The following is a 23,082-nucleotide window of genomic DNA, read 5'->3' as shown; positions in this document are numbered from 1 at the left end:
TTGGTGAAGTTACTGGAACAACAGCACAGAAGCAGGTGGTGGCACAGCCAAGACTAACCCAGACCCCCCGAAGTTGTGTCACCGTTTTCTGTTAGGCAAGGAACCAGGTGCAACAGGAAATAGAGAATAACAACTAAATGCAAAGGCACTTTTTGCGTATTTCCCTTTCTCTAACCAGTATTTCTAGTCCTTTAGAAAGAAACATTGTTAATTATCTACGCTCATTTGAAAGTTTTCTGAGGTAGGCAATGATGTCACTTTTGCTTAGCATTGTACCCCCAGCCTTTAGCACAGTGTCTGTCACACAGAAGCCATGTCACGTTTGTTGGCTGAAAACAGTGCTTTTCCAGGTACCAGTGGGGCACGGGGAAGCAGGGAGGGAGTTGTAAAAGAATTACAAGTCCTTGAGGAGCCAAATCCTAGGACCTAAGCAAATCTGAATTCCATACCCTAAGTTTTGTTGATTTAGGCTAGCCTATTCTGTTTGAAGTCTGCAAGTCACATACCAAGGAAGTTTTGTTTTTTAGCATTTAACCTCTTTGTCCTTCTGTTACCCAGGGAGGCCCGGATGAAAGGAGTTTTATTGCGCTGGTGGCAACCGCGCCACAATGGAACAGGTCATGATCAGTGGGCTTTGGACCATGTGGAGGTCGTCCTGTGAGTATCTGATGCGTAGCATCCCATGTCCCTTGCAGGAAGGTTTGAAATTCCTTTGATGTGGCATGCTCCTTAATTCAGTAACAACCGCTCCTAATGAGAAGCCCCCACAAGACTTTGGCCTACACTCTTCAGCAACTGCAATCTGTAGCTTAGGTCAACCTGAAATAGCCAAGTCCCAAATGCAGTTTAATGTACCTTAGACAACTTCAGTGAGCAAAAGATTTATGTGTGCATTTGACAACATTCGTTAAATGGGATGAAACAAAAGCCTCAGGGTAAATGGGAAACAGTGTCTTTGCCACATCTAGGTTGCCTTATAAAATGGCATGACGTCCCTCAGAAGGGAAGGGATCTGTACTGGTCAGTGTGCAGAGTGTTTCTGGCTGATGTGCCCAGTTACAAACACCTGTCCGAGCCACCGATGCCTGAGGCGGCCTTCAGTTTAGTGACGTGGTTGCGATTAGAGCAAGGCATTTGTGGTTTCAGATTCCTCCCGCCCCATCCCAGCCCCTTGCAAGCTGAGGGTGTCCCCCTGTGGCTTCTCCCATAGAATAGCTGAGGGTGTCCCCCTGTGGCTTCTCCCATAGAATAGCTGAGGGTGTCCCCCTGTGGCTTCTCCCATAGAATAAAGCTGGCGCCGCTGTCCCCTTAGCCGGGTTGACTGTTGTGCAGAGAGATGATTGCTTTTTCTCTAACGATCTAGTTCCTGTAGAACTGGAACGGGAAAGCTTATGTCTCGACGTGTTCGGACTGATGGCTCCAAGTGGTTGGCAAGGAGAGGCGAATCTTCTCGGTAGATAGGTTCAAATGTTCATTCTGTTTACCAGATCAAAAATGAAATCAGCCCTTTGGCTGATTTCAGTCATTTTGAAAGCAAACGTAAATGATTAATTGGTAGGAAAACTACCAGATCTGTTTTCTTTCAATCATAGCCATGAGCTGAATTTTTCAGTCTTGACTTAGCCCTCGTCTTAGTTTTCACTGAGGCACCTGCTTGCATGGCATCCATATCAACCCCCAAATCCAAGAGCAACCCAGTCCCTACACAAGTCCCCACTGTGCGCTCTGCTGCTTTGGACAACTTGCTGGGCTCTGCCTCCACAAGACAAAGTCGAAGTTTAAAATCACAGTCCATATTCATCTGGATCTATATATGAGGCTGATGGTTTACTTAGATATTGATTTCCTCAGACTACAGTATTCCAGGAGAATAGAACAAAACCTGGACTCTAAAATGAACACATATATATGGTAAGGCCAGAGAGAGATGTCCGAATAGACCAAGAACCAATCCTAGAGCCTTGCTGCCCTAAATACTCTCCTTTCAGAGCAGCGTTTTCTCAATCTGATTGAACATCAGAATCACTCAGGAGCTTTTGGAAGAAGCATCCCTCCGGATGGTTTGATTGAAATTGATCTGCAGTGGGACCTGAGCATCAGTCTTTTTAAAAGGCACCCGGAGTGATTCTAATAAACTGGTTGAGAATCCAATTTAGAGTCAATAAACACTTTGTATCTTTCAAGTCTCTTGCCAAGACAGTTTACATTAATAGGGCTTCGTGTGCCTGACAAAGCATTATGAACTCCGATGGAAACTTAAAAACTTGACAGTCCTCAAAAGAAAGCAGTGAATACTGCCCTTGGGGTAGACATGACAATCCTTAACATGTCATGTGTGTGAGTAGATTAGAGATTTCTTCTCCTGCCACCCAACCAAACAATTTCAGTTATCAGTTTTGGATTTCCGAGACATATCATCACCACAATACCCTCCCTTGAACAAAATTAAAGAGCAGGTGGGGTCAGATGTGCAAATATACTCCCGTGGTGGGAAACAGCCCCTTTGCAACTTTGAAGCAAACTCTGTCCTTCCTTCCCTGTTGACCTGCTTCCTCAGAGTCTCTCAGAGCATCAGCAGGAAGCCTCACCACATAGCTCCCAAGGGACCCTCTTGAATACCTGGTGTTGTTGTTAATTTTTATAAGCAGCCACCGGCATCATGCTGTTACTACAAGAATCGAGTTTGGATTATAGGAAATCTATCATATCGATCATTTTTCTGGAGAAAGAATCTGTGTGTAATGACTTCACTTTTATTCCATCTCCAGAATTTTAGTCCTCTGAAGAATTTATCACTTACCAGGCACCTGTCTGCTCTTACTGTGCATTATTCTTGCAGACTTTCCAGACACTAAAACATTTTGAATGAGAAAAGAGCATTTCCACATATGCACAGTGTTGCATGATTTGGACTTCATTCGGTGTCTTCTTTCAGTGAATGATTTAAAAATTATAATTCACACATATCACCAAATAATTTTATTTTTTTTTATATCACACAGATAATTTTAAAAGGAAATGCTAGCTCTTTAATGACATTTCAAAATTTTGTTAAAAATAAAGGGTATACTTTGCTTTCTTTCCTTTCTTTCTTTTTTTTGGAGAAAAGCAGAAATTATATTTTCAGAACCATCTTTTTGATATTTTGCTCTTGTGTTAGGATTTAACATTTCTATACCACTGTCCCCTTCCATAGCACTTCTTTTCAGAAGAGTCAAAGGTTTTAAGGCATTCACTAACTAATATGCCCTTGATAGCTCTACAAAATAATCACTTTAAGTCATTCATTTGATGAGTTTAAAATAAAAAATAAAGTTCCAGAGAATTCAGAAAAATAAAACACGATAATTCTCCAAAGGGTCTTTCAACCAAATGAAGCACCAAGAAGCTAGCCAAGATTTGTTTCATGATTCACAAATATTACTAATTATAATTTTGCTACAGCAGATATATACTTAGAAATAGAGAGGTAGAGGGGCACCTGGGTGGCTTAGTCGTTAAGTGTCCAATTTCAGCTCGGGTCATGATCTCACGGTTCGTGGGTTCGAGCCCTGCGTCGGGCACTGTGCTGACAGCCCAGAGCCTGGAGCCTGCTTCGGATTCTGTGTCTCCCTCTCTCTCTGCAACTCCCCTGCTCATGCTCTTTTTCCCTCTCTCTCAAAATTTGGATAATAAAACATTTAAAAAATTAAAAAAAAAGAAACAGGGAGGTAGAATACTCCCATAAATCCCTATTAATTCGAAATATCCTCGAATTCACTATACTTTTATATGATAACATTTAGTGATATAAACTAGCATTGCTAACTCCTCAAATGTGGAAGAGAGAGGAGACTGGGGTGCAAATCTAAAGAGATACAAGCCCTACTTAACTGATGACTCCAAATATGGCTGCTAATATGTTTTTGCAACTAATGGTTGGAAAACCATTACATTGTTAGAACGTATTTTCTTTTCTGAGTGAACACTGGCCTTAATCTAACTTTATTACCATAGTTTTGCTTCTGTGCATGTGCACTAAGGACACATGCTAAAAATCCCTAGAAAGAAAAATTCCAGTCACGCATGGTATCTTGAAAATAACCTCAGCACTGCCCATATTAACTACAAAGGTACATAAGTGAGTTTGATGAGAACAAATTCAGCACTTTTGAAAATATTTCAAGGTTTAGGAATGCATCCTAAATTGACAACATACATAACAAATGTTTAACCTAATGGGTTAATTCTAAAATACTCCATGTGGAAGGATTTGCGTTTCATAAATATAGATGTACAGAATGACAAGCCCCACATCATAAAAGAGTAAAAGCACCATTTAGCACTTAACAAGCAAAGTCACTTATGCTTTATGCTTGTTTGAGAGTGAAATCTTTTCATCCTGGTGATGTTTTTCAGTAAAACCTGCCCATGAAAAGCTCTTCATGAGAATTGGCCACTGCTATCCTGGCATAAAACAGATGTACTAAATTGACAGATGACTTTTTCCCAGCCTCACTAGCTTACCAAAAGGCCTTATTCCATAAAGTCTGAGCAATATAGCAGAACACAGTCACTGGCAACCATGTCAGAAACCTAATGTCTCTGAATTCACTTGCTAGTAGAGAACATTCATTTTGCAGTAAATGTTTGTGAACACCCTTGGGCAGACCCCTCACAAGATCCATGCTGGTGGGGTTCTTCTTAGGATAAAAGAGAAATCTTGGTCTTAATCATTTTTGTGGGGCACTCATCCTTTTATCCTAAGAATCTCCCTCACCCAAATCCGCATCTCATTCACACATCACATTTTTTTGTGTACGTGTCTAAGTCACAACCTGTCATGTGTATAATGAAGTGGGCCAATTTTTGCATGTGTACCTTGAAAGCAAATGGCTCGGTAAAGAGCCTTTGTGAATTGACTTACTAAAGAGTGAATAATTACCACATTTACTGGGGATGAAAACCAATATGTTGCTAACTATGGTCTTAAACGCATTTATCAGATTTCAACAATATGAGTACCATCATGACCCATCCCCTCATGCTATCCATTATCAAAATACTGTCACATTTTTGGCACAAATGATTTTTGGAGATGAGCATAGTACATTTGTTGCAAAGCATATTTATCCTTTACTAATTTGACTGTGTTATCTGATGTAGAGGACTTCTGTATTTTTTAAAGCCCATTCCTTAATATATTCAGGAAATAAGTATTTTCTAAAATGCAAATAACTGAAAAAAACAGACAATAAATTAAGGTTAGTTATTAACTACTACTTTCCTATTTATACTTTATACACAACATTTATGCCAAATGTAGTACCAAGCTACATGTACCTTGACATATGGTTATGAGCAAATATTGCATGTTGCATTACATTAAAAAGTTAAATATATGTATATATCAGGTGTAGGAGAATAAGAAATAACTTCTTTAATTTTTATTTTCAAAAGAGATGAAAAATCCTATATTGCATCTAAACCTGATCAGACTTTTATGACTAATCACAGTGCTGCATGCATTGAAAGGCATTTTTTAACTTGTGTTATATTTCATTATTTGCTGTCATTGGTTTTCCACTAGAGTAAGGTAAGTCCTCTTACTAATTCTGGGTAATTGTTGCCTAATAGTCTCATCAGTGTTACCTGCATTAACAAAAGTCTTGTCGAAGACCTTTGCAATTAAAAAAAGATCTGTGAAAACAAAGTTATGTATGATATTGGGATATACTGGGACATTTGGAACCTAGATCATGTAAAGTCAGAGTTCAGCAAAATTGTGGTAATTCTTTAGTGTACGTGCAATATTGGGCACAACAGCATAGACAGAGTGCTAATCAGCATAGCTTTATTGAGTAACAAATTTCACTCTGTGCCTGAGACTGTATTAGAGAAATTAAAAACTAGAGATGAGTGTCAAAGACCTAGGGGCTCTGATTAAATGTAATGTCTCTCAAAAGATCTGTTGTGCGGGAGATGAGTGCGGGTATCTTGACTTTTTAATTCTGTTTTAAATTAATAAGTGAATTGGCAGGGGTGCCTGGGTGGTTCAGTCAATTGAGTGTCTGACTCTTGGTTTGAGCTCAGGTCATGATCTCATGGTTCACGAGTTTGAGCCCCACGACGGGCTCCGCGCTAGCAGTGTGAGACTTGCTTGGGATTCTCTCTCTCCCTCTCTCTCTCTACCCCTCCCCTGCTCCCACTCTCTCTCTCTCTCTCTCTCTCAAAATAAATTAATAAACATTAAAAAATATTTTTAAAAAGTAAGTGAATTGGCAGAAAGTAGTGGACCTATTCTTAACATTTGTGAGTTCTAGATCCTATCCGTAGGTAAGATTTGCCTTCTTTAATATGTAGTTACATTTGTCCTCCAGTGGTGATATTTTAAAACTTAGGAAAGAAGTTAAAATGGTTTTATCATTTATTAATCATCTGCATGTTATGCTAGGGGTTTTCACTTAATCCTTACAACTCCCTGAGGTACACATTATTAGATATTATTCTTCTTCCCTCTTAGCAGAGAAAATAAATACGAGATTTTCAACATTTGTGAGATATCTGAGCCTACATTTATCTATATGTAGCCTTCCTAAAAATGCAGGGTGTTGAAAATAAAATGTCCGGCATCCTCTACTCAGGGGAGTTTCATTGATTAGTTTGAACAGCGGCATCTCATCTTGTACTCACCAGTATTTCTCTAAAGGATGTGACAGTCCCCTGGATTCTTACTTCTGCATTCATATAAGGTGTTAATTATTGTATCATATGTTTTGATGTGAATAAATAAATGACTGATCAGTAAAAAAAGCCTACATTTCGAGGATCTCAAATTACTTCTGCCAAGGCTCTATCTTCCCCATTTCTGTTGGAAAATCCAATAAAAATCAATTGAAATTTTTTTTCATAATAATTGATGAGCTAACATAGCGGCTCCAGTGAAGAGTAAGAGTTCAAAATAGCATAGAGTCTTTCTTGAAAGTTCTTGCAAGATCCATATTCCCTATGCAGAAACAGAGAAGGGTCTTATATTTCCATCTAAGTCTCTAAAGTCACTCGGCGATAGTGGAAATTTAAGTTAGCGTTTCCAACATGCCACTGACACTCAGTCTCCCTTCTTTCAATGACTTACAAGGGAGAATTTAAAAATGGACCAAGTTCTATGCACAGCCAAAGCAAATCAATATGCCAAGTAGCCTAGTTGATATGCCTTGGGATGAATATTACCTGCTTTCATTGTACTTAAAATTTTTTTAAATTACTTTCCCCTGTAATTGCAGGGGAAAAATAAATCTTTAAAATTCCATCACACCAGTAATTATTTTGGTAATAAGGTTATCTATAGCTATATATCTACATATATCAGAAACAAAAATAGGGGGTGCCTGGGTGTCTCAGTAGGTTAAGCATCCGACTCTTGATTTCACCTTAGGTCATGATCTCAGGTTGGTGAAGTCAAGCCCCATGTCAGGCTCTGCACTGAAGCCTGCTTGGGATTCTGTCTCTCCCCCCCCACCTCTCTCTGCCCCTCCCTCGCTCTGTCTCTCTACCCCTACCCTGTTATATAGAAAAGTTGCTTTAAAGCCATTAAATGTACACCTCAACTTTCATTAAAACTTTAATGTTCCTTTGTTCCCATATATTGAGGTCACTTTCATGTCAATCTAGATTGCATCGAGATAACTAAATATCTTGAGTGTTCTGAGTTTTCTTTTCCTATGTAAAATATCTTAACTATTTTAAATTATCTTTGAGTACCTTGTATCTTTAAACATGTTTACAACAGAATAATTTTCATTGCTTTAACTTTGCAGTTATTCTTTATAGTTAAAGAGTAATGATTTACAACAGGAATCCAATCAGTAAGTCACCAAAAGTTCAACAAACATGCCTTGACCACCCACGGGTGAGGCAGGAGTCTCAGTGCTGTGGTGTGGGGGTGGGAGGGAATGGGGGGCAAGCCACGACACTGACAGAACACAGTTAATCTCCATTCAAAGCAGAAAATGAGCACGGTGAGGGTTCAAAGTAGGGGGGACATCGCTTCAGGGAGCAATAAATAAAATGTGATACTTGGAAAAAATGTAGAAACACAAGAAGTGATGTAGGGGATTGGTCAGTGAGGCAGATGGAAGAGGTTCAGGGTGACTCTGACTAGAGCAGTCTGTATGGGAACGTAGTGGAAGAAAGGACTTAAACAACAGAGTAAGATTAAACCTGCAGAGAACTTGAAGTATCAGGCTAGGTTGGCTTAGATGTGGCTCCATAGACAAGAGGATTGCGAATGGCTTGTTCCAAGGCAGAGTCAGCATTTGAGGGAAAGTTTACAGAGTCTGGTGTGCAAAACACGCTGTATGTATGTGGAAAGATAGGCACAATGTATCAATGATACTTTATCAGGATCTCGTGGTTTCTTTTCAGTGGTGTTTTTTCCATAAAGGGAGAGAGTGAGAAGACTAGGTTAGGAGGCCACCATGATACCCAGGGAAAAGGCCACAAGATGACCTACTGTCCTGAGAAGAAGATGACCAGTGTCAGTCCTGGTATTTTGTGACTAAAGAGGCGACAGGATTTTTTCTCCTGACACTTGAGTAGTTCAAGACATTAACTCATTGTCCTCTTTTTGTAACTGGACTTTACATAGGTAGCAATTAGTACTTATAGCAGATAATAAATAATAAAGTTAATAATATTTAATTATTATAAAATTATTAAAAAACATAATAATATGTAATAATAAATTCACTTCATCCTTCAACCATGACATTGAAACTGGTCAACTTAGTTGATATATGTTAACACTGTCACATCAGGGGAGAAAGGAAGGGTGGTAAAGTTACTGAAGATAAACCTCTTTTTGTGTGTGTTTTTCTCTACAGTGGCTTCAGAGTGTATTCTAGCTTCCATTCTATAGTGTCTAGCAGTTTGATAATACAGAAACGCAGAGTAGAAAGTTATTAGCACCTCAATACAAAATATATATATCAAAGTGATGTCTATTTTTTTATCAGGTTTTCAGCACAGGTATTATTGCTTTTTGATTAAACATATCTGATGATACTGACTTTATGTATTTTCCTTTGAGCCATTTTATTATAAATATTTTCTAATGATCAAACAACTATAAAATCATCATTTTAAAGGTTTCTGTATGTTACAAATGTTAATATGATATTACTTAATTGTAATATCTAGTATAATATACTAGGTAAAAAAGTATCATTTTACACCCTGCCTGGTATAGTGATCATTAATAACCCAAAACATGCCACTGAGTGCAAAATTGCCCCTTCCCTTCTCTTTACCCTAATTCAAGTTCATGTCATGTTGACCTTCGTGGTGGAATCAGATCACACATGACATTATCCCACTCCAGATACATTTTATGTTTCCCTGAAATTAAGGAGGAAAAAACTTGGTGTCCACACAGTTTTTAAGAGACTTGGTAAATCTGAAAAATATCGATAGGCTCACATTTAAAAACCACGTTTTGGGGGGGTGCCTGGGTAGCTCAGTCAGTTAAGCGTCAGACTCCGGAGCAGGTCATGATCTCACAGTTCTGGGTTCAAGCCCCGCATCGGACTCTGTGCTGACCAACAGCTCAGAGCCTGGAGCCTGCTTTGGATTCTGTGTCTCCCTCTCTCTCTGCCCCTCCCCTGCTCCCACTCTGTCTCTCAAAAATAAATAAACATTAAAAAAAATTTTTAAAGCCACATTTTGATGCCACCTATAGATAGGTTGTCACTCAGGTCAGCATGTGAAAGAAGTATGGTTCTTTTTAGTGATGTTATAGATAACGATCCTTTTTAAAGCATATTTTCCATTCCAAAACTTTTAACCACCGTCTCTACCAATATTGCACAATTTCCTACCGACTCCCAAAATCCATCTTCCGTACTTTTAGCAGCTTCACGTATAATATGTATGTATGCATATGTGTACGTACATACGTGGAGGAAATATATGACCCCTACACAATTACACATTTAATTACACCTTCTTGGTATTTATGATCTTTTTTCCAGTCAAGTGCCTTTCTTTTCCATAAGACCATGTTTATAGAGCCCAGATGCCTATTGTTTGCAGAAGACCATGAAATCCAACTTCCTGAGAAAAATTTGCTTTCTTTTGCCCCTGAGTCTAATCAAATAAGAAGTTCAAGCTGATTCAGCTAACAACTTTGTTTTTCCTCTGTTTTTTTGCTTTTTAAGCTTTAAATGAGAATGTTCGCTAAAGGAATCAAATTCTGTTTCCTACTTGTTAAAGATGTGTTTAAATAAGGTAGTGGGTACAGCACACACTTCCTCTCTAATGAAATCCACCCAAGTGGACAGTTTCAGAAAAAAGTCCAAGAATAAAATTCAAAAGCCAGAACAGTTTCATTCCACTTTCACTGTGAATCAAGAGAATTTACCATATTTTCCGGTTTGGAGCTCACTAGTGAACAGAAGGGGCTTTCTTCAAGGCCAAAGACAGTGAATACAGGCGTCAACCTTTAGTTATTCTGTCTTGGGGGAGTAATGTCAGCATGACCTATTAACCATGAACATTTTCAAATAAGTATCAGGCTAACGTAGAACATAGACTACATTGCGCTTTCAGTGATGGGACTTACGTGCTCTTTCTCCTTTCCTTCCCTGCCTCTATCCTTTCTGACGTTAAACAGCACTCGCAAACAAAATTACATGATGAATTTTTCACGACAACACGGGCTCAGGCACTTCTACAACAGAAGACGAAGGTCACTTAGACGATACCCATGAAGAATCAAAAAGTTTATTTTCCTTCCAACATGTGACGTGTTGCTTTCCCATTCTTTTAAAATCTCGCACTGCATCTGATATCAGGAAAATTCTGTGAAGGACTCGGTGATTAACGGAAAGCCCTTCTCAAGACCGAGTGCACACCACTTCCCCACACTGTGAACTAATGACAAGTGACTTATTTTCTCATAAGTAAATGTCTTCATGTTGCTGTGTCCGTGAAAATTGTGATCTGTTGTAATATCAGTTACAGTGGCAGTATTGAAAATAAGAAATAGTTTAACAGAAAAAAAAAGTTTAAGCACAAAAATTTAAGAGATTTTATGTTTAAAATGGCATTTAGTACAGAATTTAACATTCTTGGTCACAAAGCTATTTAAGTGGACTGTATTTCAGCTATGTATCATGTTTTATATGATTAAATTATCATTGTTTGTTTTATGTATTATCTTCTACAGTATAACACACTGACACTGTATTTACTTGTTTTGTTGCAATATTTTGCTGCTGAATTTCAGGCTACTTATATTCTGCAGAAAATTCATTGAAATACCTACTCAAGAAGATAGTTGTAAAGATATTGTATCTCCTTTAATATACTCCTTAAAATGTATGTTGGTTTAGCGTTGTTTTGTGGATAAGAAAAATGCTTGACCTTGAAATATTTTCTACTTAAAAATTGTGGATGAAAACCCTATCTCCCACAAAGTTCCCAGCTCCTTGTCTAAAGATTTTTTTAAAGTGTTCTGTGGCTGATTTACTAACAGTGACTGCCATTTTGTGTCTGTGGTAACAAGAGTGATTTGTAAAACAGTGGATGTTTTCATTGTGTTCTCTTCGTGGATTGTTCTTCCTGCGGGTCATTCTCATACCTTCTGATGAAGTTGTACCAACACCAGCAACATTGTGATGGCCCTGTAGCCCTGAACTCTCGATTAACCTAACTGAAAGGTTGTACTCTAGGGTGAACCAAGCTAAAAGTCCATACTTAAATAAAAATTATGTCCATAAGCCACTTGAGGCTCATTTGTCTTTATTCACTTTTTTTAATTAAATTTTGTGTCAGATTTGGAGACCTGATTGATTTTGGAAAAAACGGTGTCAGATGTATTTACTGGTGTTTGGTTTCATCACTGTTAATAACAATTATGAAGCCACACTTTCAATTCAACCATGTTTCTCTTATTCTATTTCTATTAATCACTCTGTTTCTATTAATCACTCTGTAATTACAGTAAGAAAAGTCAATAGAGAATTCTGAAAATTATTGAATTCCTGAGAAATGTTGTTAGCTGCTACATAAATACCTGGCTCATAATGAGCCCTCATGCATTCATTCAGCAAATATTTGTGGAATGCTTGCTATGTGGTAGGCACTTTGCTAAGTGTTGAGGATAAAAATGGTGATTGGGGCATTTTCCCTGCTTGTAATGTCTACCAAATAAAAAGCATGTTGGTACTGTTGAATTTGTTGATTTCCCAGAGGATTAAAAAATATCTAAGTAATAGAGTAATAAAAGGCAATAGTATTTCTCACTGAACAGGGAAATGATAAAGGATGATCTCTCTGAGAAGCTTAGCTAAACTTTATTTTAAGCCTAATATCAAATCCATTGTGAATCATTGCCTTGAGATACAGGTCTTCTTTTCTCTGCCAACCTAATTTAATATATGACTTATTTTACACTTTGGTGCACTATTTGACCCATGATTGTCTGTAACTGTTGTATCTTAATTGTTGACTTCTCCTTTCTTGATTCACAAATTGTCTGCTGCTGGTTCCCCATTTGATGGCATTTTTGGTTCGTTTTCTCAGTGGTAGAAGGGGTTGAATTTTTCCCAAAGCTTTGTCTTTCCATGCCTTGCGTGTCTGCCATAGACCTACCAGGGGAGCAGGGCTAAGCTATTGTATAGCACTCCCAGTCACCTGTCTTCCTACCGTGAGGACAGGGCTGGCATCCCTTTCAGTCCATCGCCTCAAAGTTTTAATAGTGTACGTGGGGACTTGCATGTAATTGGCTTATTTAATTTGAAAATGTAGTCAGAGTAGGACTTCAACTATTGTTGGTTCAACTGACTTACCTTCCTAAAAGAAACAAAGTTTAATAATACCAGAGATTTAAAAATATTTGCATGACCAAGTTTCCATGGTTTCTACACAGTTATCTCTTATTCACCATACATTCTAATGTAAATTATACTCAATATCTGAATCTTAGGGGCGCCTGGGTGTCTCAGTGGGTTAGGCGTCCGACTTTGGCTCAGGTCATGATCTCACAGTTTGTGAGTTCAAGTCCTGCGTCTGGCTCTCTGCTGTTGGCACTGATCCCACTTCAGATCCTCTTTTCCCCTCTCTCTCTCTACCCCTCCCCCATTCACATTCTGTCTCTGTCTCTCAAAAATAAACGTTAAAAAAATTTTTAAATATATCTGATCTTAAATATAGGCAGTATCACAGATATCTTACCCTTTATCTAATAAAGAACATGATATGTATATTACTTGGGAAATTCCCCAAATTGAGATGGTCACTCTTGTCCTTACATTTCAAGGTTAAAAAAAGTATAGGCAATCACTAAAATGTGTACCCATTCATTTTAATGTTTGCCAATTGAAATTTTTTGACAACAACTTGTAGTGCCTTTTTGTACTTTATCTTTTCAACTTTCCTATACATGGCAATTGCCACTTTTTAAATTTTTTTTAATGTTTTTATTTTATTTTTGAGAGAAAAAGAGCATGAGTGGGGGAGGGGCAGAGAGCAAGAGAGAGACACAGAATCCAAAGCAGGCTCCAGGCTCTGAGCTGTCAGCACAGAGCCTGATGCAGGGCTCAAACCCACGAACCGTGAGATCATGACCTGAACTGAAGTCGGAGACTTAACTGACTAAGCCACCCAGGCACCCCAGGAGTTGTCACTTTTAACACTAAATAATATGCCTTTTTCCTAGCTTACTTTTATATAAAGATGTGCACTATTTACTTGAGATGGGCATTTAGGATGTGTTTCAAATAAAATTTGTTTTTCAAATATGTTTATTGGTTGGGGATAGGGTATCTAGATATCTTGGGATCAGGTTTCTATCATCCAGACAGAACACTGAAGCATTCCTCTCTTGGAAAAAAAACCTATAAACTGAAATTTGAGGAATTGTCTAATGAACCAGCCAGAACACCTTGCTCACACAAGTAGCTTCCAATCAACTTTTTTTTACTCATGGTAGCTTTGTTATTCAGAAGTGGAGAAAGGATGGACTAGCCAACAAGTGGTACTAAGACAATTTGTTATTCAAGTGAAAAAACAGAACTAGATCCCTAGACATATTACACAAAAACAAACCCCAGGTAGATTAAAGACATATGGCAGAAGTAAAACTTTACAACTTTTAGAAGAAAATATCATTATGGGATCACGGGAAGAAAGGGTTTCTTGAACATTACATAAAACACACCATAAGAAAAGGATTATAGGATTATGGTTTGACTAGATTCAGTTGTAAAACTTCTGCATAACAGAAGAGACCACAAAGTTTAAAAACCAGCCACTGAATGAGAGAAGATAGAGGCACAATTTACAGTCAATAAAGGCTTAGACTCTAGAAAATGTAAAGAACTCATGCAAATAGATAATAGAAGGTAATAATGTGATTTGGGGGGGGCACCTGGCCGGCTCAGTCAGTGGAGCGTGTGACTCTTGATCCCAGGGTTGTAAGTTCGAATCCCACATTGGGTGTAGAAAACATGGGATGGAGACCAAAAAAATACAGTATTGTACTATTTTTTTTAAATAAAGTCTTTTAAAAGTAATAATGTAATTTTCTTTAAATTGAACATTTAAATCAAAAATTTACTGAAGGAAAAACTGGAATGACAGAAGATTAAAGCGTTCAACCTCACCAATAATCAAAAAAACATCATTTAAAACAAGAATGATGTCATACCTAATCAGGGAGGCAAAAATCATAATCTGAATATAGGGGTATTGAAAAGAAGAACTCTCATACACCGCTGGTTTATGTTGGGACAGCCTTGTTTTAAAATGTAGGCTTTATTATCCAGGTCTGGTGAGACCAGCAGGTCAGGATACAATTGCCATTGAGAAGACAGTTTGTTTTGGACAGCGCCCAGGAGGAAGAAGCATCCATACCACACAGAGGTCACATGGGGAGCATCAGGGTTGATGAAGAGGCAGAAGGAATGAGGGAAAGCATGGCCTGAGCCTTTGCTGTGGTCTCCCTGGGAAAGGCAAGGCAGGGTAAGCAGGCTTAGAACTGGCTAGTTTGAATGACTTCTGCAGGCTCTGTGGTTTAGGGACTGCTTCTAAGGCCCTGGAATGATCAGGGCAGAGTAATATTGCCTCCTGGAGCATAATTGCCAGAAAGAGGAGGCAGTTCAAAGAAGGGTGGTCCCTTTGTTAGTTTGCATGTGAAAGGGGTAATCCTTGGAGAGTTGTTTACTGTCTCTAAGAATTGGCTAGCCCTAGGAGAGGAAGTCTCTCCTCTCTGTCAGTAAGGTCCCAGAGGTGAGGGCATCCAGAATACAGAAAATAGGGGTGCCTGGGTGACTCAGTCAAGTTAAGCATCCATCTTCGGCTCACATCATGATATCATGGTTCATGAGTGTGAGCCCCACATCAGGCTGTCTGCTGTCAGCACAGAACCTGCTTCAGATCCTCTGTCCCCCCTCTCTCTCTCTGCCCTACCCCCCCCTCACCGCCCTTCCCCTGCTCACACTCTCTGTCAAAAATTAAACAAAAGGAATACAGACATTAAGAAAATACAGTTAACACATCCATTTTGTTTCTTAAAGTCTCCATATGACTGAAGTTATATATTTTTCTCTCACTGACTTATTTCACTAACATGAAACACTCTAGTTCCATCCGCGTTGTTGCAAATGGCAAGGTTTCATTCTTTTTGGTGGCCGAGTAATATTCCATTGTGTATTTATACCACATCTTCTTTATCCATTCATCAGTCAATGGACATTTAGGCTCTTTCCATAATTTGGCTATTGTTGATAGCGCTGCTATAAACATTAGGGTGCATGTGGGATTTAAGAAACAAAACAGATGAACATAAGAGAAGGAAAAATAAGATGAAAACAGAGGGAGGCAAACCATAAGAGACTCTTAAATACAGAGAACAATAAGGGTTGCTGGAGGGGAGGTGGATGGGGTGGGAGGATGGGCTAAATGGGTGATGGGCATTAAGGAGGGCACTTGTGGGGCTGAGCACTGGTTGTTATATGTAAGTAATGAATCACTAAACTGTACTCCTGGAACCATTATTACACTATATGTTAACTAACTTGAATTCAAATAAGTTAAAAAATTTTTTTTTAATTTTTAAAAATACAGCTAATACATCCCTGTAGAGAGCAGTGCAATAGCAATAACATTGAATATGTTTATAATATCAGTAAGGTTGGATATGTACATACAACAGGACCCAGCTACTTGTAGGTATTTATCATAGAGAAACTCCCACATGTACACACGGAGAGATGTGTGCAAGAATGTTCATAAGTGCATTGCTTGTCATTGCAAATAATCAGAAACAGTCCGAGTGTCCATCAATAAGAAAATGGATAAATGGTGGTTTATTTGTAAATACTCTCTGGTGTTAAAATGAACATGCCTATTAACAATAACAACAAAATAGTTGCAAGATTATATGCCATGATGCCATTTATCAGGTTTTAAATCTTGCAAACAAATAGAGTTGACTCTTGAACAACATGGGTTTGAACTGCATGGGTCCACTTAAATATAGATTATTTTCGGATAAATACAGTAAGGTACTTTAAATGTATCTTGCTTTCCTTATGATTTTCTCTCTTTTTTTTTCTTTTGAGAGAGAGAGAGAGAGCAGGGGAGAGGTGCAGAGGAGAGAGAGAGAATCTTAAGCAGGCTCCATGCTCAGTGCAGAGCCCAACATAGGGTTCAGTCCCGTGACCCTGGGATCATAACCTAAGTGGAAACCAAGAGTCAAACACTCAACCGAATGAGCCACCCAGGCACCCCTCCTTATGATTTTCTAAATAACATTTCCCCCCTCTGGCTTACTTTATTGTAAGAATACAGTATATAAGATAAACAACATACAAAATATGTATTAATCAACTGTTAATGTTACAAGTAAGACATCTGGTCCACACGAGGCTATTAGTAGTTTGATTTGGGGGGAACCAAAAGTTATACTCAGTTTTTCAACTGCACTGAGGTCGGTGCTTCTCACCCCCATGCTGTCCAAGGGTCAGCTGTACTATATGTTGCTTATGAATACATGCATATGTAGCAAAAATATAAAAATGTATGGGAATAGTAAATAAAAATTCATGACAGTGGTTTCTGCAGGCAGGGTAATAAGATCAGAGAGGGGTGTGTGGAAGATATCAACTCTACCTAAAATGTTTTTTTTTCTATTTTAAAAGTCAAAATAAGGGGCGCCTGGGTGAGTCAGTCGGTTATGCATTCCGTCCGACTTCGGCTCAGATCATGATCTCATGGTTCATGGGTTTGAGCCCTGTCTTGGGCTCTGTGCGGACAGCTCAGAGCTTGGAGCCTGCTTTGGATTCTGTGTCTCCCTCTCTCTCTGCCCCTCCCCAGCTCGCTCGTGTGCTCGCTCTCTTTCTCTCTCTCTCTCTCTCAAAAATAAACATTAAAAAATAGTCAAGTAAGACACAGTAAAGTGTTCAGTTTTGAATGAGTCATGTGTATACAAAAGTGTGTTTTTATTATTTACTATTTTCATGTGAAGATCTAAATGTTATAGCAAGAAAAGAAAAGAATAAACAGGATTTCTCAGGCAGATTCATTGGGGAGACACATTAGGGAATGAGAAATATGTGTAAAGACACAAAGGCAGGAACTAGCCTAGCTCCTTATGGGGGTGGGAGGTGTCTCAGATCTTTTGAATTCGAGGAAGGGTTCACTGGGAGTAGCCCAGAGAGATGTAGGAGGGCTAGTCAGGAACGAGGGAGGGGAGGCAATTTCTCACGGACAAAATTCAACTTTAACTAGGAGGCACCACGAAGCAGATGACCTTGGATCAGTCCATCCAACCAAGAGATGGGGAGTGGTTGGAGTCAATTGAGGAAGGAAGCTGGGACACTGGAATCAAGGGGTAAACCCGGGACAACAGCCAAGCTATAATTTTAAATTGTCTGAAAAGAATTTTACTAAGGATTCGTGCTTCCTTCTCCGGAGTACCTACAAACTGCTGCACATACAAAATAAAGTAGTGAATACAAAAAGCAACTATGCATTTATTTATTGCGCAGAAAAAGAAAAAAACAAAACCCAGCCATTATTAAAAGAATGCCAGTCAGAGGTGAGCCGGTTTTGTCATTCATACTACATCTCCCGTTCAGTCCTTCGGGTGCTTATTAGAAATGAATTTCTACAGGTTTTTTGTTTTTAATCCAACATGATGGAAATTGATGCTCTCTTTATAGACATGGGAGACCACACAGTGACGGTGGAACTGTCTGCCACTCTCCAGTGGCCTTATTACCTTATTTCAGTGTCTGGACCCACTGTCTAGAAATCATGCCACTACAGCAGAGAAAGAGAAGTTCGGTCGGAAAACATAACTTTTTACGGAGAGAGGACTACTGGTGGAATAATATATGGATATGTATGTGAATAACAAAAAGGCACAGAACTGTGCATAAGAAATATTGCTTCAGTAAATCTGGAGACAGTAAACTCACTCCAAAGGTAGTACAAGAATCCTTAATGTTACCATCCATCCACGGAAAGCAGACATATTGTGATAAGTTAGACACTTTTATTTTTATTTTTTTTTAATTTTTTTTCAACGTTTTTTTATTTATTTTTGGGACAGAGAGAGACAGAGCATGAACGGGCGAGGGGCAGAGAGAGAGGGAGACACAGAATCAGAAACAGGCTCCAGGCTCTGAGCCATCAGCCCAGAGCCCGACGCGGGGCTCGAACTCACGGACCGCGAGATCGTGACCTGGCTGAAGTCGGACGCTTAACCGACTGCGCCACCCAGGCGCCCCAGTTAGACACTTTTAAACACCTCTACACCTCAATAGAATCTAAACAAATTCTGTTTAAGAATCACTTTAACAGAAACTGGGACGCCTGGGTGGCTCATTCGATTAAGCATCCGACCATAGCTCAGGTCACAATCTGGTGGTTCGTGGGTTGCACTCTGTCTCCATCCCTCTCAAAAAAATGAATAAACATTTTTAAAAGTTTTTAAAAGAAGCATTTTATTTTTTTTAACGTTTATTTATTTTTGAGACAGAGAATCAACGGGGGAGGGTCAGAGAGAGGGAGACACAGAATCCGAAACAGGCTCCAGGCTCTGAGCTGTCAGCACAGAGCCCGACGCGGGGCTCGAACTCACGGACCGCGAGATCATGACCTGAGCCGAAGTCGGCCGCTCAACCGACTGAGCCACTCAGGCGCCCCTAAAAGAATCATTTTAAAAGAAACTAAACAACGGTCTTAAAGGCTAAAGAGGAAAACCAATCACTCCTGATTCTGATGTAGTTTCTCTCACATTCATATTTTAGATGATGTGAAGTTGATTCTTTGGTCCACCCCTAAAATTTCTGACTGCAACATTTATGTTCTAGCACATTCCATGTTTGGAGTTTGGCAAAACCGCAAAGGAGGTCGCTGTCTTTGGCGTCTCTCCCTAAGACACACCCCACACACCAGAATCTGGCCACACCCCCGCAACATAGAAAACCATCTTGGGTCCTAGTCCTACAGATGTTAACCAATTCTCACAAGGGAGAGCCAGAAAGGGCAACTCAGCTTTACTAAATGTCAGACACTGTGGTAGGCTTTGGTCTATCCATCTCACAAAAAATTGTTACTATAGACTAAACTATAACTTTCCCCAAGGGATGTGTATTTTATTTATTTATTTTTTTAATGTTTATTTACTTTTGAGAGAGGGACAGACAGACCATGAGTAGGAGAGGAGCAGAGAGAGAGGGAGACACAGAATCTGCAGCAGGCTCCAGGCTCTGAGCTGTCCACACAGAGCCTGACATGGGACTCAAACCCATGAACCATGAGGTCATGACTTGAGCCAAAGTCGGATCACTTAACTGACTGAGCCACCCAGGCGCCCTGGGATTTATAATTTAATAAGTAGTGTTAAACTTCCAGAAATGCTTCAAGATCCAAAAGAATGAGTGTTTTAATGGTGAAATTTCAGGCCTTTGTTTAGGTGATTGAGGTAGATATTTTGGCAAAAATGCCATTAAAGTCTTCCACTTTGATAGGTCAGACAGCCTGTAAAACTGGACCTACAGATTAGTCTGCTGGACCTGTTTCAAACCCTGAGTTCATACAGATGCTCAGTATTTGGTATTTTAAGTACCTACAGTGGCATATCTTCCTGGTCTTGCCTTTTACTGCCTTGGTAAGTGAGCCTTTATATTCAAGAAAATAGACCTCATTCTCAGCTGAAAGAGACAGGGACTGTCTAAGCCAGAAATAAGCAATTACATGTATATATTATGCCCATTCTTTGGATGGCACTTTCTTCTCAAGGCCTTATTACCTCCATGCTGCTTGTGACCCGAGCAGGGCAGGTTTTGTAGGCCTAAGGCTCACAATTTGGTGGACTCCTTTAAGAAAAAAGAACTCAAAATTTGAAATGCAAAATTAGGTACCAATGTGAATATTTATTTAGAAAAGGAAAATAAATCACAACACGTTACAAACGTACAAATTTTTAAAAGCTGAGAAATATCATAAACATGATCTGGAACTGCCAGACTTCATCCAGAAAAGATCAGAAACACCAAGATGTCATCTCATACATTAAGGTACAGAAACCGGGCAACTTTACACAGAGATGAACTCTCTATCGATATGAAGAACTAATAACTAAAATTGTTCTAAATTTGATGAAATCTATAAACCATAGATCCCAAAGGCTCAGCAAACTTCAAGCAGAATAAACACAGAGAAAACCACTCCACTGCACATCATAATTAAGTGGATAAAAACTGCTGATGAAGAGAAAAATCTCAACAATTCTTCCATTCTCAATCTAATACAAATTGTCCCATGCTGCTCTGAGTTCAATCTCTTCTTGCCTCCTTTGAAAACTCACTGGCAGGAACAGTGAAGAGCCTGAGGCTTTACCCTGCTCCTCACTAGCTCCCAGGTGAGACTGCCACTGTTTCGCTGATGCTGCTAGAAAACACAAGACTCCAGAGAGGCGATAATCTCTCTAATTCTTATAAAATCTAGCGATGGTCTTGCCCTTTCCGTCTTCTTACTGCTTCCTCTTACTGTTCTGTTGGTGTTGTTCGAGTCTTCACGGACTCTGCCTCTTCTACTTGAATTGCTACAATAGCCCACCTCTGGTTCTCCTCTGCATCCACTCTGGTCCTTCACAATCCATTCTTCAAACAGCCACTAGATTGATCTTTTCAACATGCAGATATGTTCACGACACCTCCTGCTCACAACTCCTCAAAGAGCTCACCCGACTCTTGGAACAGAACCAAAATTCATAATACGACCCACGAGGGCTTCTGTGATCTGGCCCTGCCTTTCCCTCCAGCTTCATTTTATGCCTCCCTACTCTGTGCGCCCCACCCACGTGGCCCCCTCCAGCCCCCTTCTGTGCCCCCATGTGCCTTGCTGCTTGCAGGCACAGGGCTGTTGCGCATACAGGCCCCTCTCCATGTCACCTCCGCCTCTTTTTGTTGACGCTCCACTCTATCCCGATCTGAATTGGTTTTTTGTATTTAATTAAATGTGTTTATACATCTGGATTTCGTTGTGTTTGCCTTGAGAGCATTTATCCAAGTTTGCAGTTATACTATTATGAATGTGATTAACCAAACTCTGTCTTCCCCCCTCATTAGCCTATAAATTCCATGAGAGCACTTTACCATTGTATTCTCATTATCTGCCTCAGAGTGTTTAAAAACTGACCATTGTTGGAGCGCCTGGGTGACTCATCAGTTAAAGATCCAACTTCAGGTCATGATCTCACGGCTCATGAGTTCAAGCCCCGCAATGGTCAGCTGTGCTGACCTGACCAGCTCAGGACCTGGAGCCTGCTTCCAATTCTGTCTCTCCTCCTCCCCTGCTCGCACTCTCTCTCTCTTTCTCTCTCTCAAATATAAAAAACATTTTAAAAACTATTTTTAAAAAACTGACCATTGTTAAAATAAATGAGTGCATAAGTACTTCTAAATATATTAAACTCTTTATTAGCCTTATGTCACTGGGCAAGTCACTTAATATTAGTCTGTTCATCTGTGATATGAGAGAAATAATACCTACTTATGAAACTACTGTGGGAATTAAATACATTTAGGACATGTATAGCATATGATATATAGCTTGTAAAGTTATCACAGTTCTTCCTATCAACAAATGCAATGCTTTCAAGTCAAAATACAAATGAGAAATTGAGAGAATATATCTGTAACATACATCACAGATAAAGAACTAATATCCCTACTATTAAACATATGAAAAGATGTTCAGCTTCACTCATTACAAGAAAAATTGTAAAGAAATCTCGCTGAGATACCATTTCTCACCTATCAAAATGGCAAAATTCGTTAGCTTGACAATGCAAGCTTGGAAAGACTTTGGAACACAAGGTTTCTCATACATTGCTGGTGGGAATGCAAACTGACATAACCCGCAAGGAGAGGACAATGGCAATAGTTCAGAAAACCACACGTGCATTTACCTATTTGACCCAGGGCACAATGACCCCACTTCTAAGAATTTACTCTGAAGATAGAGCTGCAAAAATATATATGAAAATGTATATGCACAAGGTTCTTCATTACAACATCATTTGTGACTGCAAAATATTGCAAAGTAATAAATGCCCTAACATAGGTGATTGTTTGAACAGCGTGGTGCGTACACACAATAGACTACTATGTGGCTGTGAAAAAGGATGAAGAATAGCTCTGTGAAGTGATGCGGAGTGACTTCCATAAGATATTGTGAAGTGAACAAAGCTAAATACAAAAGAGCATATACAACTGCCATTTGTGTAAGAAAGAAGCGAAGGCAGGAACACACACATATATATGGGTCAGTTTTACATGAGAAACACGGAAAGGATAAGCCAGGAAAACATGAAGTTGATTACTCCCAGGAGATTGGAGGGAACGGGTGGCACAAAGGAGGGAAGACACTTCTCTCAGTTTACCGATTGTGTGGCTCTCTCTTTAGGGGTCATGTTAATGATCTGCAAGTTCAAAAGCTTAAATCGCCACCAAGGATGGAAAAGGGGGGGTGGGGGAGATAAAACTGAAAGTAAACTCATCTCTAAACTAGAAATGAGCAGCATCTAAC

General features: G+C 39.3%; 1 protein-coding gene across 3 annotated transcripts in view; it reads left to right on the top strand.

Annotated features, from left to right (window-relative positions):
* The window catches only part of RELN (reelin), a 579,194-nt gene extending 567,434 nt beyond the window's left edge, over positions 1-11,760 (top strand). For 2 of the 3 annotated variants that reach the window (XM_053218590.1, XM_027071727.2), the window contains 2 exons: positions 559-657; positions 10,649-11,760. In XM_053218590.1, the coding sequence (XP_053074565.1) occupies positions 559-657; positions 10,649-10,745 (196 nt within the window). In that variant the 3' untranslated portion in view covers positions 10,746-11,760. Of the gene's footprint in view, positions 1-558; positions 658-1,363; positions 1,454-5,569; positions 5,576-10,648 lie in introns of all 3 variants that reach the window. The other variant, XM_027071724.2, reaches the window with a different exon arrangement.
* Positions 11,761-23,082: the final 11,322 nt, after the last annotated feature.

The sequence above is a fragment of the Acinonyx jubatus genome, chromosome A2, assembly GCF_027475565.1.
Source record: "Acinonyx jubatus isolate Ajub_Pintada_27869175 chromosome A2, VMU_Ajub_asm_v1.0, whole genome shotgun sequence".
Taxonomy (NCBI): domain Eukaryota; kingdom Metazoa; phylum Chordata; class Mammalia; order Carnivora; family Felidae; genus Acinonyx; species Acinonyx jubatus.
Note: the sequence above shows the minus strand (reverse complement) of the source record. Positions and strands in the feature narration are given on the sequence as shown.